The following is a 15,204-nucleotide window of genomic DNA, read 5'->3' on the forward strand; positions in this document are numbered from 1 at the left end:
TTTCCTGATTTTTCAACTCCAGTTGCCGAACGAGGCACAGCTGCAGTTAAAAAAGCAGGAAAAGAGGGCTATTTCAAAGGCTGCTTCATGCTGATGACGATTTACAGGTGTGTGGCTCGCTCGCAGGGTGCAGGAAAGCACATCATAAATCACTGAACCTCGTAAATTCTGAACCTGTAGTTAACCCTGTTGTATCCCACCCCTGCTTCTCAGTCTTTGGGAGTTCATGTTTCATTGTTGTGTTTACTTGAAGTTGGGTGAGTCAAAATCTCCATACCTGTGAATAATCAGCTGCTAGGTCAAAGAGTAAAACCTTGACACCCTCCACTTGCTGCAACTGAGTAAATGGCAAATGGAGGACCACTTATATTTTAAGAACAAATATGGTTAAAATCCTTTACTAAGCTTCATTAATTAGTTGGAGATACGATCCCATGAAGGGACACAGTGGCTCAGTGGATAAGACGCTGAGCTTGTCGATCAGAAAGGTCAGCAGTTCAGCTGTTTGAATCCCTAGCACCACATAATGGAGTGAGCTCCCATTACTTGTCTCAGCTTCTGCCAAACTAGCAGTTCGAAAGCATGTAAAAATGCAAGTAGAAAAATAGGGACCACTCTGATGGGAAGGTAATGGTATTCTGTGTGCCTTCGGCACTTAGTCATGCTGACCACATGACCTCGGAGACATCTTTGGACAGTGCTGGGGCTCTTTGGCTTTGTAATGGAGATGAGCACCGCCCCCTAGAGCCAGAAATGACTACCACATATGTGCAAGGGGAACCTTTACCTTTACCTATGCTCCCATGTGCATTCCCATGGGATAAAATGTTAATTATTTTACAAATCCCATTGACAATGTGCTTTCTTTATTGACGGATTGCTCATCCTCCATCACTGCAAGATGCATTTTCCTTTATGATTATGTTCCTCAAAGTCATAGGACAGAATCCGTTACCAAGCTCATAAAATAGTTAAGTTATAATGTATTTAAAAAAAAATAAATGCAAAAGTTCTTTTTTTTAACCTTAGGATCATTTTTACTCATGACAATATTTGTTAAAAATATTACATCTGCCTTTGAGAGGAGAGAGTATCAACTTTTTATATTATGGAAAAATAAACTCTACAGACATCTCAAATTGGCACACAGCATTTGAAAATAATATCCTTTCAAATCATCTTTCTAAAGGTCTCCTTTACCAACTCCCTTTTCCCAATTATTCTTAACACACTGGGATGTATGAATGGGTATAAGACAAGAATACCTAAAAACAGTAAAATGTTTATTTCTTTAAAAAAAGAGATTGTGTGAGAGAGAGAAAGGGAGAGGGATTCAAACTGATTGTGATCATAATTTCCATCTGCGGTCAGCAAAGCCAATACTGCAAGTATATTCCTTGATTGAAATAGTTAATAGAAGAAACTGGCGGCTTTTTTTTAAAAAAAAAAACAGATTTCTGCTCCTGCATCACCGTGTTCAGTATCTGTATGACAACATGCTTTTTAATTGTTAACTTCTTCCTAGCAGAAAACAAAGTTCATCATGGTAAAGCATCCCATTTTCCAAAGCTCTAAACTGTCAGTAAAACAAGAACTCCACGCCCCTGGGGCTGATGAGTAGGGTGAACTGGAAGATTCAGCTGCTTGGTTATGGAAGATTTTGTACAACGCCACCTCAGCCAATAGAAAACAGGCCAACAGCCCAAGTGAAAGCTACAGTGTCTTTTAGGTGTTGTTCCTGGGCACGAGGAAATGAAAACTTGCAACAGGTTTCAGTCAGCAGCAGCAAAGGCAGTTCCATCAAAGCTGTTCTTCTTCCTTTGAACCATGCTCATTGTATGGTCATTAAGAAAACACTGTAACTGAATGGAGCATACAATGTGGAAATAACTGTTTGTTATGTAGTGCTGTTCACTTGAGAAGACTCCCACAAAAGATCTGGATTGAACCGTAATCTATTTACACAGGAGCATTCCTGTTTCGATTGGCAGAACTGGCACTATGTGATATCTTCTTCTTCTGAACAGTAATCACGACCCTTTAGGAGAAAATAAAGAGATTTTTTTTAAAAAAAAAATTACATTAAAGCCATACAAAAAGATAGCACCTCAAAGACATAATCCACAAAAATCATCAGAGGAAAATTACATTAGCCAGTTCCCATTCTGTTTTTTCTACAATAACTTTGTGAACTGGGTATGTCTGAAAACTGTAAACCCCTCTACAGTCTTTCAGTAATTGGCAATCATCTCCTGTTTTTTCAAGAAAACTGAATGGTCAGGTACCACTTACCATGTTGATACTGCAGTCCCTAATGAGGCAAGAATTTAAAAATGCTGTGTATAATTTCTACCTGCAGCAATTAAGAACTGCAACAGTATACTTCAACATACTTCATTTCTTTGCATTTCCAGTAATCATCAAGGGGTTAAAGGCTATATTAGTGTGTCTTTCAATAACGTGTGCTGATTCTCAAATAAAGAAAAAGCTGCTAGAAGTTGCTGGGAGGTCATTATACATCCCTTATCTAGATCTCAGCTCTTTAACATTAAATTAAAAATGAACCCTTGGAAAAATACAGCATCCTGGAATAAATGGTTTCTACTCTGTGTGTGTTTGTATGCATGTGTAAAGGGTGCACATGCAGACATAATATTCTAGTATCTTATGATATGTATGCATATATCTATATATAGATAATATATAGATTGTAAACAAATAAGACTGATAAATAAAATCCACTCCGTAGACTGGTTTGGTTTTTGGATTTTTGCTCCTGATGTTCGTGTTTTCAGCTATCACATTTAGGTCTCATAATGCCAATCTATAAAAGTGGATATTTGCAGGGGCGTGATTCAACCGGTGTAACAACCAGTTTGGTGAGCATGTGCTTTGCGCACGTGCAGAGGGTTTACTGCTGACCTTCTCCTGCAATCTCCCTGTGTGTTAAACAGCTGGCACGTGGCAATCGGCTGTGCCATGCGAAGCAGCTGAGCTTGAAAAACAGAAAATAAAGATCAGAATAGAGCCTGGGAGGGTAGGCCCAACAGCTGATTGTCAGCATGAACTGTTTGCTTACAGATGATCCTCAGGCTACTGGTTCACCTGAACCAGGCCAAATGGGTAGAATCCCACTCCTGGATATTTGCTAAACTCAGCTACTATATATTACATACATATGCCTTTTGATAAGCCAGATTGTTGCACATCAGAATGAAATTGATATGTTTACATAACCTTCTTTGGAAAGCTCTTATTTCCTACTTAATCCAATCTTAACCTCATGAACTTAATGGTCTAAAAAATATTGCAAATCTGCATGAGAGCTCCTGTAACTTAAAGGCTAGGAGTGTATAATTACAGTACTTACATAATTGTTATCTGACAGACCCAGCCCACATTGATTATATGGTGATAAGAGTTTGAGTAATTTTCCAAATAAATTCCATATGCAGTATCATAAAAATCTAAATATAATTAACCATGGCATGATAATCTCATGTTAAAGAAGGATCACGGCAGGATTATCATTTAAACCAGTAGAAGATAAACAGTCTCTATATTCGCAAGAGTTATGTTGGTGGATTTGTCTTTTCATGGTGGCAGTTGTGAAATTTATCATACTAAAAATCTGGCGACTGCTTGCTGCACTCACCCTGTGAATGATGGTGAAGCAAATGCATCTTTAATCTCACAGAGAAGTGTCATCTGTGTAGGATGGCTTGTGATCTTGGCATGATTTGTGTATCTGCATTAAGTTACTCTAGCTTGACTTTAGGCATATCTGTGTTTATGCATGCATGGACAACATCTGGGATAACAGGGCAAGAATATATTTTTTCATTGAATTTCACATTTTCAAAGTTTTGACACGAAACCCCATGAATATGGAAAACTGCAAACTGTTGTGGAAGTAATTCAAAACTCCACATAGAAATTAAGATATAAGAACACTCCATAAGCGGAGAACATGATCTGCTCTAACCAGAAAACTCTTAACATTACCTTCTAAGTCAGATACAATATCCGTCAACAAAGTTTGCTTTGTCCAGATATGTTTATATGCTGGTTTCATCAGACTCACTTTAAAAGCAGAAAATGAGGACAATGTTACCGACTTACTGATGACTCATTCCAAATTTTCATGACTTTGCTTGGTTGCCTGTCTGCATTAAAAGGAAAGGCAGCGGGGACGAAACAGCTCTACTGCATAACACAGCATAAGGCTTAATGGAAAAGTCCCATGATGCTGGAAACATTCATTGGATTCCTTTCCTATCAAAGGCCAATTAATCCAGAAATATCTTAAGGACAGTGGTCATGGCTCAAAAGACCTTCTTGCTTATTCTCAGCATAGATCATCCTTTAAGGCACCAAAGCAATTTTGATATCTATCCCAGACTGAAATTACTGATGCATATATGGTTAAGAAGCATCATATACTTATTTCCTTTAACAATTCAATAAATATTATCAACCTCATGTTTTCCCAAAGGACTATACATTCCATTATTCTTAACCAAGAGAGCAACCATGGGCTGTCATCTAGAGAGCATCATTTGGAGTGGAAATCTGCAAGAAAAAGTAGCAATATTCAGATCTCACAGGCTTTAGGGCCAGGATGTCAATAGGACCCAGAGTGTGTGCTTTGCCCTGTGTTGCTGTTATTACAATTGGAATTGAGTATTTGTGTGTGTGTGTGTGTGTGTGTGTGTGTGCGTGCACAGTCAGCTTCCCAGAACAATTTGATTAAGTCAAGTGGCCATATGTGTTTGCTAAATCCACCCATCCATCCAGTGAGCATGCAGCTCAAGTGAGAGGGAGGATGAGAATCTTGCCTTCTTCAGTCTGTCATTAAAAGGTTTTGCACCTTAGATAATTATAATTATTAACTTGAAATTCAGCTTAACCTCTTGCTTTACTTTTAAGCAACTTGTCAGCTTTATGATGACTCTATGTAGGCAGCAAACAGACTTGAAAAAGGGAAAGGAATGAAAGAGAACATGCAAACGTTGGTTTAAAAAATCAGGGATACAACCCACGTCTTCCTGAAGAATGGCATGCAGCTCTTTGGCATAGCTCCTTTCTCAGGGTAATTGCCATGAGAAAAAAAGAGATCATGGCTGAACTTATTAATTCAATTTAAAAATCTGTATTTGAATATAGGTCACTGCTATATAGTGTTAATATTAGTGTGCTTAAATTATACATTCTCCGTGTGGCAATTTGATTCAATCTTCACCTTTAATTCAAACTATAAGCAAGAGAAAGAAAAATATTTTCACCAAATTACCAGACAGGGAGAAGAGAAAAAACAATCTGGAGAGCAAATAAAGGGAGTAAAATCTTCCTTTGGAAAGGGCTAAAATCAGGAGATGGGAACGGGAATGGAATGGGAGAGAGGGAAGAGAAAATCTTTTATGAGAAAAAACTATCTATGTCGAGGCAAAAAGGTCTATATTCTTAAAAGGCATGAATAAGGAAACAAACCAGTGGTGGGATTCAATTTTTTTTTAATACCAGTTCTGTGGGCATGGCTTGGTGGGCGTGGCAGGGGAAAGAGACTGTAAAATCTCCAGTCAGAGGTGGTATTTGCAGGTTCTCCAAACTACTCAAAATTTCCAGTACCGGTTCTCCAGAACTGGTCGGAACCTGCTGAATACCACCTCTGAAACAAACCTAATACTGTTATATGCCACATGAGTAATCAGCCCTGCTAAAACTCAATACTTGTTTTAGTTTTGAAATTCAGTTAAATTCATGCTGTGTGTTTTAATCAACTTGATGATTTTATTTTGGCAGGGTAGCATTATATTTCTTAGCATATAACCCTAAGTACAATTGCAAGAGGAAAAGTTGTAATCAACACAAGAGAATGAAATGATGGTGACATAAGCAGTGGAGATTATTGTTATTTAAAAACAAGAAAACAATGTGGTATGTGGCCAAAAGCAATTTATTTCAGGCTTCTTTCTTTTTGGGAGGGAATAAAGACTAAGAATTGGGCCTCTTTGTCATTGAAGAGAATCACATTAGGCTAGGAACATTGTAGAATAAATTACAGATGAGTCATGAAATATGTCTAAATTCTGGCCAGGCCTATGGAAAGTGATGTGCACATTCTGTCAATTGTTTTAGACTGAAATGCAAATTAGATTAAGTAATCTCAAAGATGGATCATATCAGTCATACCATTTAGAAAATATATCATGATTTGCATCAAATCATGATATATTTTCTAAATGGTATGACTGATATGATGTATTTTTGAGATTATGCTCTGTTACTTTTTATATATTTAAGCTCTTTTGAGAACAGTTCGACTTTTAAATCTTTATTCTCCCCGTTAACTATATTGCATCTTCCTCGTTTCTATCACAAACACACATTTGTATCCAATGTTATGTCGTCCAGTTAAGGGTACTGGGTTATCATCGTGTAAATTTGAATTCAAATCCCATTCACCCATTGACTCACTAGGTAATTGTAGACCATTCACAGTCTCTCAGCCTTTGATATGAAAATAAAATGGAAGAGAATACTATGTGTATGCATTCTGAACTCTATAAAAGATGGGTATAAAATAGAAATACATTAACTAAGTCAGTCCAAATTTGTTCTCAAAATATGATTTTCAGGTCATCAAAACTTTTTCAAGGAGTCTGCAAAGTCAAAAAAATTTAAATTTCCCAATTTTAATTTCTAGTTCAGTAAATATTAATAAATATAACCCACATAAACCAAAACTATTTCAGATCCTCAATCATTTTTTAAAATGTAAAGTAGTCTTGAGGCCAACAGGTTTAAGAACTGCTGTTCTAAAGATCTCAATCACCCAAGGCATGGTTTTTCAAGAGGCAAGTTGATTTTTGGGGGGTGGGGGTTGAAGATGTTTTGCTTCTCATCCAAGAATCGGACTGGGTAGTGACTGGGTGGTGGGGAATGGAAGGATTTATATTCCTTGCAGACAACTGGTCATTTGTAGTTGTTGAGGCCACTTGGATGAGAAGTGAAACGTCTTCAAATAAAAACAAGGAAGTCCAGTTGCCTCTTGAAAAAGCACCTTTGGGACATGCTGTCCTAAACCATTATACTTTAAAGGTCCTTATGCTTCTGTCTCTGTGCTTGAGGCACTAGATATATATTTTAAAATTATTTTAAAAAAAACAAACCAGAGAATCCAGGTAATTTCTGACACAAAGAGTCCTGTTGTCTTTAACTAATTCTAAATGATGGCTTATTACAATACAAATAAGCAAGGGTTATGTGCATGCAAACAGAAGCATGATTACAGTGAATATAGCCCCACAACACAATATAGACAAGGATGAATTTGAGTTTAATGCAGCATGTTCCTGTTCTTTGCTTCCTCTCCTCTTTCTCATTTTTAACAATTAATGATAACCATGCTCATATTCTGGCAACATTCTGCCTGTTCTGCACCATATCCTTTTATTAGCTACTTTATTGTTTTAAAATGATGCATTCATAAACAAACTGACACCACAGGAATACAGAAAATCAGTAAGATAAATTATTCTCTTGCATAGTTCTATTATAGTTCCACAGTATGAGGCTCAGAAACCAGGAAAGCACAGCGCCTTCTACTGCTCTAGCCTTTAACAATGTGACTCCTTTTTCTAATTGCCATTCAAAGGAAGCAACGGAAGAAGCTGGGTGGCCTGGTATGGTATGGTGCAAATAATTATGTCAAACATTTCTGCTTTAACGATAGTAAAGGGAACTGCAAAGACACTGCAGCTTTTTTGATGAATGGTTCTCCAAGGGATTAAAGCAGTTCCCTACCACAGAAACTCTAAACTTCAGTTGGTCTTCTGTTTTCATGATGCCCTTTAGAAGAATGTCAATGAATGCCCGTGCAAATGCATATTTAGAGCATAATTTCTCATTTCTTGAAAAGAAATGAACAGAGCCATGAAGAGTCCACCCACGAGTGAAAATGGTTTTGCAGCCTACCAGAACTAAGCTCTGAAATCACAAAGAAAGCCATGGGGGAGGGGGGGGGCGGGAATCAAGCTTCCATCTTCACAAAATACCGATTTAGCAACAGCAATAGCACTTAGGCTTATATATCACCCCCATAGTCCTTTACAGCAATCACTGGGTGGTTTACAATGTCAGCATCTTGCCCCCAACAATCTGGGTCTTCATTTTATCAACCTCGGAAGGATGGGAGGCTGAATCAATCTTGAGGCAATCAGGAATGAACTCTAGGCTGTGGGCAGAGTTAGCCTGCAATATTGCATTCTAATCACTGTGCCATCTCGACTCCTGTTTTTAATCTCCCAAGCGTCATTCTTGATAAGTGATCAGTAGAATCCAAGGAAGGTTGCGCCACTAGTTACACAAACATTTTGATTAATACCTGAAAGTTTTGAAGCCAGCTCTGCCCACAGTGCTTCTTCCTAGGATATCCCTCCACCACACTTATTATATAGCACATCAGGATTTTTTTTTTTTGAAACAAAGATACAAATGTGTGAAGCAAAGACTTGGCAAAGACTTTCTTCATTACGTGCTTCAACAGATCAATGTTGCCCTGGTATGTTAGCTCTCAGGAAACCTGGGAATTATAGTTCTAATGTAGCTAGCTGACACTTGAAGACAACTGGGTTCAAGGAACATCTCTGGTAAACCTTCCATTATTCATACAAGGGGAAATATCAAGGTTTTAATCTGACATTTAGCTCTGGGGTATACGAGAATCAATTTAACCCTTCTGCTAAATTTAAATTGTGACTGTCCCAAGAGAAAATTGAATTTCAAACATTCTCACTATTCAATTTACATCTGAAATATTTCAATGGAATATAGAGGTAGAAAATCCACATACAATCCGCATAATTAACAAGGGGGATAATTGATCTGGAGGTTTATTAGTGTAAATTGGAAATAATACTCATGATAGTCAGATTTGCTCCTTATTCCGTTCTTAGAAGCACTCAAATTTTATTATCTGGCTTTGCCACACAGTAGAATAGCCTGTCTTCTGTACCAAACAGCAAGCTACCAGTTGCTTTTTTGGATCTAATTTATTCACTTCAGAAAATTGTTGCCCATGATGACTCTCCAAGCACTTCAATATTTTTTGTCTCTTTGTTTGCAAGGATCTCATACCCATTTTTTCTTAAGGTAATATTCATGAATTGATTTCTACAATCAGGCTAATCCCTTGCCTATCTGCCCCATTTTCCGTAATTTTCTCCCAGGACTTATTCTTTAGCCTTGGTTGATGTCTAGATAAACTTTCAATTCTCCACAACATATTTGAGCATGCTCGATGATGAGTCCTATTTAAATAAATCTTTAAACTCAGGGGAAAAATGTTCCCTAATACCTTATCAATTTCCTTGATTATTGGGGCTTCTATTTCCTTTCCAACGACAGTAGAACCTCTGGTCACAAATGCTTCTGACCATGACCAAATCGGGTTCCTACCAAAAAAATTCACAAAATTTTTGAATCTGGTCATGAACACATACTCGGGTGGAGATCAAACATGACTCCTGACCCAGAAATTCCTGAAGATGAAACATTAGAAGACAAAGAAATCGCCAAAGTTATGGAATGAATTATGGTCGTGACCAGAGGTTCAACTGTATTTATCCATTGCTTAGTTTTATATTACTAGCAGGGTCACATGAAAGTCCAGGATGACAATATCCTGCCCCAATACTGTATCCAAATTTCTTTGCCAGAGAAAAGAGAAAAGTAAGGAAATCTTCTATAAGAATTATCTACATCTGACAGCAGCCAATTGCAATAAAAACATCAATGAATCAAGCAGTTAAAGACAGACTATGTGATCCTGGGGCTTGTAAAATACATTTTACTACACTGATTTGCTTCTCACCTGCAAGCATTTGAATCTCATAAGTCTGTTTCTCTCCAAACACATATACTTCGTTTTCAAGCTAAATAGGTCATATTACTTTTAAAGATGTTAACAAGCAGGCATGTGGACTAGGCATTTGATTTGGAATTCAGGCATGCTATTCTGTCTATGTATAGGACTAGAGGAGTTTCATTACATTTTTTATGGAAGTTAGTTCAGTGCCGTTTGGGCTCAGCATAGGAAACACATAATTTCAGCAATGCCAGTATTCTTATAGCATGTGAGACAAAAGTTGAACTGTTACAACATTTCATTTGCATCATAAGATAGCACTGATTTATAGTGGAAGAAACCCATAGCATCTTCTGTGGCTTATTTGGGAATTAAGTGGTCCAAATATTTTGAATGTGCTTTGACTTCATCAGGAGCAGGATCTAAACAATCCCGTCAACATTTTACTGAAGAAACATTTCATAGCAGCTACAGCAGCATTCTGCAAAAATAATCCAACTATGTTGGCTAAATAAGCAATCTGAATAGCATTTGCTGACACCAGCATGACCTTTCTCATTGCAAAGCCTCATTATGTAGTTCTGCAAAAGCAGTAGCAATAACCAATATTAAGCTAATATTTTATCATTCCTATCTTACAGTTCCAATTGTGAATCTGATTTCCAAGCTAAGTTCATGAAAGAAGCCCAGTTTAGTGGGTCTATCCTACACACAGTATTGCTACTTCAAATTCTTGAACTCCAAGTATTCTTTTCTGTTGACAAGTTTTAGGAAAATGAAGGAATTATGGACAAAAACAACCATTACCTTTGAACTAAAACTGAGTGGTCTGGAGCTTTTTTAAGAAAACAAACAAAAGAATAGAGCCACATGCAGGCTATCCTCTATTAATCTCTTTGGGTCATCACAACTTGAAATGTAGGAGACAGGTATCCTGGCTTGTGGCAGATTAAATGGAAAAATCATGTCTTGATAAGCGAGTTCTTAACCCTTGGGGAGGAAATAATCTTAAATGCACTAGAAATGGTCAACATGATTATATTTGGCCAAGAAGTGAAAACAAAAGATTGGGCTCCTTTTATGATTCCTCTGCTAATAAACTTTTTCTTTGAAACAATTCTAGGAAATGGATAGCACTCTCATTTAGTTTGTGAACGTAAAGGATGGTGTATATATTGTGCCAAGAAAAAGTCACTCCCTGCTCCCAATAGGTATTTACATACTGATAGAGAGACTCAAAGCAAAGTCTAAAAATTCCAGTGGCACAAGCATTCTATTGCTCAAGTGGGGCAACTGTAATTTATATGTTTTTTTTTTAATTAGTGGTTAATAATTTAATATTAATCAGCCACCCACTTACTTGGTTGAGTTGGGTGGCTGTAAGAAATTGAATAAATAAATAAAATGTGTGTGCATGCACAAAGAAAATTATAATTTGATCCTGATACATTACAGTACCAGGGAATGAAAAAGAAAATATTTATTGTGGACCTCTTCTCCTAATGGAGAAGGAGCAGCTTTTTCTTATTCTCATTCCTTCTTAACATACTGGAAAACAGAGGAAGTTGATTGCCTTCATTTTTTTGTCATTTGCATTATAGCTTTTGAGAATATAAGGACAGCAGCAGAGGTGGGTATTCAGCAGGTTCTGATCAGTTCTGGAGAACCAGTAGCGGAAATTTTGAGTAGTTCAGAGAATTGGCAAATTACCACCTCTGACTGGAGATTTTACAGTATCCTTCCCTTGCCACGCCCACCAAGCCACGCCCACAGAACCGGTAATAAAAAATTTTTTGAATCCCACCACTGGACAGCAGCTATAACTATTTAAACATCACAATGCCAATCCGACAGTATTAGGTCATTTAAGACTACTGAAATCAGAGACAATTCACAAAGACTGTTCTGTTCCCATGTAGCCAATGCCTTTCAAAATATGTTGCATCAAATATTAACTTGAGAATGCTTGCTTAGTCCATTTGTATGTCATCCTGTCCAATAAAGGAGCACATGATACAATTGCAGATATGCTGTAAATAGAAGTCTAGAACAAAAAGACTGGCAGCTTTTTTTTTTTTAAGTGTGCATTTCTAGGATTCTTCACTTCTGGGCCAGATGAAAACCTTTCATTTTCCCTTTCATCAATTTCCCTGTATCTTTTTCAAGCCCTCATATTCCTCTTTCCCCAGGGCAGGCTGTGTAGAACTAATGCAGTTCGTCCAGTGGCAGCCAAATTCTTTCCATCGTTTATTATTTTTGTGTTGTCTAGACAAGTTAAGCAATTGCTGCTTGGGGACTCCCTATCATTACACAAACCTTTCATGTATTTTCAAATTTTATAGTTACAATACACATGAAATAAAAGCAGTGTGTCCAAATGTTTCATGTAACCAATGTGTTTATTAATAGTACAGGAATCTGCAATGAAGTTGTTTGGGTTAATAGAAGCGTCTACTGAAATCTGTGGCTAGCTATTCAGTGTTGACATAAACTTATAGTAATTGCTTTTAACTGCATACATTTTATTCCTTCATTAGGAGACTCTTTATTGAATTTTGCTACCATTTATTCTAAAGCAGGGAGGGGGAAAAATCCTAAAATTTGTCTTCATTAACTTCAGCCTGGATAAACCTCAATTGAGAAATCAAACTATATACTAAAATATGCTTAATCTAAAAAGAGACTCCTGTTCCCAAACACCTGCAGTTTTGTTGGAGAAAGCATCATGCAGAAACCTACATTTAAATTCAAATAGATGAACTATGGTTTATTCATACGGATGAATATATCCACTATGTTAATGCAGAAATATACAGTATATCATCTATAAAGAGTGTTTCCTGAAATGTCTTCAATGACCAAATTTTCTACCTCCCCCTCGTGCATTTAACCAATATTTCAATTTTGAGGGTAGATGTGAATTTGTACTTGCTGATGTCAGAGAATAATTTTCAGTTCTTCTTATGGAGAACAGTAGTTTTGTTACCTAAGGTAGTAACACTTCTATCAAGGATGAAGATAAAATGTTCTCTGTTTTTTTTAATCTTCATTTCAGTTAAAGACCAAAAAAAAATCATCAAAAGAAAAAGAGGAGGATAAATTGTAGTTATTGAGCCATTTATCAGATATAAGATAAACAATCAGAGCTATCCCCCCAAAAAAACCCTTCTATATGCCATTATGGCAGGATAATTCATAAAAGCTCTTGGATCAGACTAGCTTACTGTTCTAGAGATTTCATGGAGTGTAGAATCTGCTTTTAAAAAAACCTAACACCTGATCAAAAGGGTGAAAGTTTGAAATGTCATTTAAGAAGCAGAGCAAGCAGAGCTGGGGAGGGGGGCTGAGTTAAACAAGTCAACAGCTTAGAATCATTATGTTCCTACAAATGATCTAAGTCCAATCCCTCTTGAATTCTGTTGAGTCTTATTTAGCATCAATTTAGAGTTTATCCTGGCTGAAAAGGTTGCAAAGAGTTTTCTTTCCCCTCAGTCCTGAGGAACTCATTTAAATCCTTCTGCAACCTAGTCTGAAAAAACCCATTCATGGCACCTACAAAATTTATCCATACCTACTTACAGACTGTCTTTGTATTACAATAGTCTTGGCGGTGGGAGTTGCCTCAAGGATGTGGAAAGGGAACTTCACCAGGGCAGGGGTGACATCCAAGTAGGAAAAATGCGAGGGGAACATCAGGCTAGCCATAAAAGCAAACTTGCATTGGAAAAGAGATTGGATAAAAGGTATTGAAAGAAGCCCCCTAGACAAAAGCCAAGTAATTAAAGCTCCCTTACAAACAAAAGGCCATGCCAAATCAGCAAAACAAATAGAACAAAAGACACATAGCAGACAGGAGATTGCCACTAAACAGATATAAGAAATGAAACTAATAATCCAATCAAACCACCCCGCAGAGTTTACCCTCTGACGGAAATGGAGACAACCCCCCCTGACAGGATTTAAGCACTCACACACAAAAGGAGAACAGGTATAAAAATCAGGAGTTTATTACACAAAGCTGGCTAGCCCCAGGAATGCAGACTTCTTGCTATCTCTTGCCTTCCTGAATTTCAAAAGAAACTTGCTTCCAAATAGCTGTCTGTCTGTGTCCTTACTCTGAAAGCACTCCCAGCAGGAAAAAAGAACCCTTGGAAGAAAGGCATTTTCAGCCTTCCAACAATTGGCGACCACGAAGGTTTTCCAGCCAACCCTGCCACCGGACCGGGCCCGCAGATCCAAACCCAGCCGGCATGGACCTTCTTTGTCCAGGGAAAACATCCACGGACCCAGCCCGGAAGGCAAAAGGGTAGTAAAGGGAGTCATTGAGCTTTTTTTTCTGCTCAACAGCTACTTGAAAGCAGGTGAGTACCACTTCAAATTTATAATCTTACTAGGGAGGGGAGTGGAAGCGTGAATGTACCAGGTGTGTGATTGTGGGTTTTCTCTGCTGAAACAGTGGGACATCACCTCCTCTGTGATTGCCAGCCACACCCCAGCCAGCTGCTAGCTCCAACAAGCCGTGACCGGCTGGATTTGGGAACGCAAGGGGTAATCACAGAGTGTGAGTTCTTCTGAAGGACGTAAGAAAAACCGAGTGGGCTGAGAAAGGAACTGTTGTTGGGAAATAAATAGAAAGCAGAATAAATAGTCCCAGTGCATCCTGCAAGTAAAGCCCTGTGCATTTAGAAGGGGCCCGTACCGGCTGCTAGCAAACAAAATTGGAAATAGTTTGCCTTACAAAGCAGAGCAGGTCCTTCCGGATCCCCACCTTTAAGGGAGATCTGAAAACTGACTGGCGGTGTGTAGGAAGGGGCCCGTACCGTGCTGCTAGGGGGCAGACGGTCCTCCAAGATCCCGTTTTTTAGGGGGGTCTTAAAACTGACTGGCGGAGTTTCCCTACGAGAAAGGGGCCCGTACTCCGTGTGTAGGGAAACCGGAGTCCTTTCCAGACCTTTTTTGTCTGAAAACTGACAGGCGGGAGCCCGGCTAAACCAAAGTAATCCCCACATCAGGTAGGAAATATGGGAAGTTGTAGCTCGAGGGCAATGGAAGAGACCCCCTTGGATAAATTACTTGAATAGAAAGGAAGTGAAAAGAGTTTGTAAAAAGTGGGCTAGCAAAAAGTGGGCTTTATTGCGAGATGACATGGGTAGACAAATTTGGCCTGATAGTGGTACTTTAGATTATAAAACCCTGAAAGCACTTAGAACATGCATTAAGCCCAGCCAAATACCCTATTGGTACTGCTGGGCTGAAATTGTTAGGACCAAAGACCTGACTGAGAAAAATAAAAAAGAAAGAAAGAAAAGCCTGAAACCCATTTCAGGGAAGGGAAT

General features: G+C 38.1%; 1 protein-coding gene across 3 annotated transcripts in view; it reads right to left on the reverse strand.

Moving 5' to 3' along the window:
* Positions 1-1,013: 1,013 nt before the first annotated feature.
* C3H1orf21 (chromosome 3 C1orf21 homolog) overlaps positions 1,014-15,204 on the reverse strand; it is a 146,610-nt gene continuing 132,419 nt past the window's right edge. For all 3 annotated transcript variants that reach the window (XM_026703260.2, XM_087930433.1, XM_087930432.1), the window contains one exon: positions 1,014-2,038. In XM_026703260.2, the coding sequence (XP_026559045.1) occupies positions 2,000-2,038 (39 nt within the window). In that variant the 3' untranslated portion in view covers positions 1,014-1,999. The remainder of the gene's footprint in view (positions 2,039-15,204) is intronic.

The sequence above is a fragment of the Pseudonaja textilis genome, chromosome 3, assembly GCF_049901715.1.
Source record: "Pseudonaja textilis isolate UNSWEBS1 chromosome 3, rPseTex1.2, whole genome shotgun sequence".
In the NCBI taxonomy this organism is placed as follows: domain Eukaryota; kingdom Metazoa; phylum Chordata; class Lepidosauria; order Squamata; family Elapidae; genus Pseudonaja; species Pseudonaja textilis.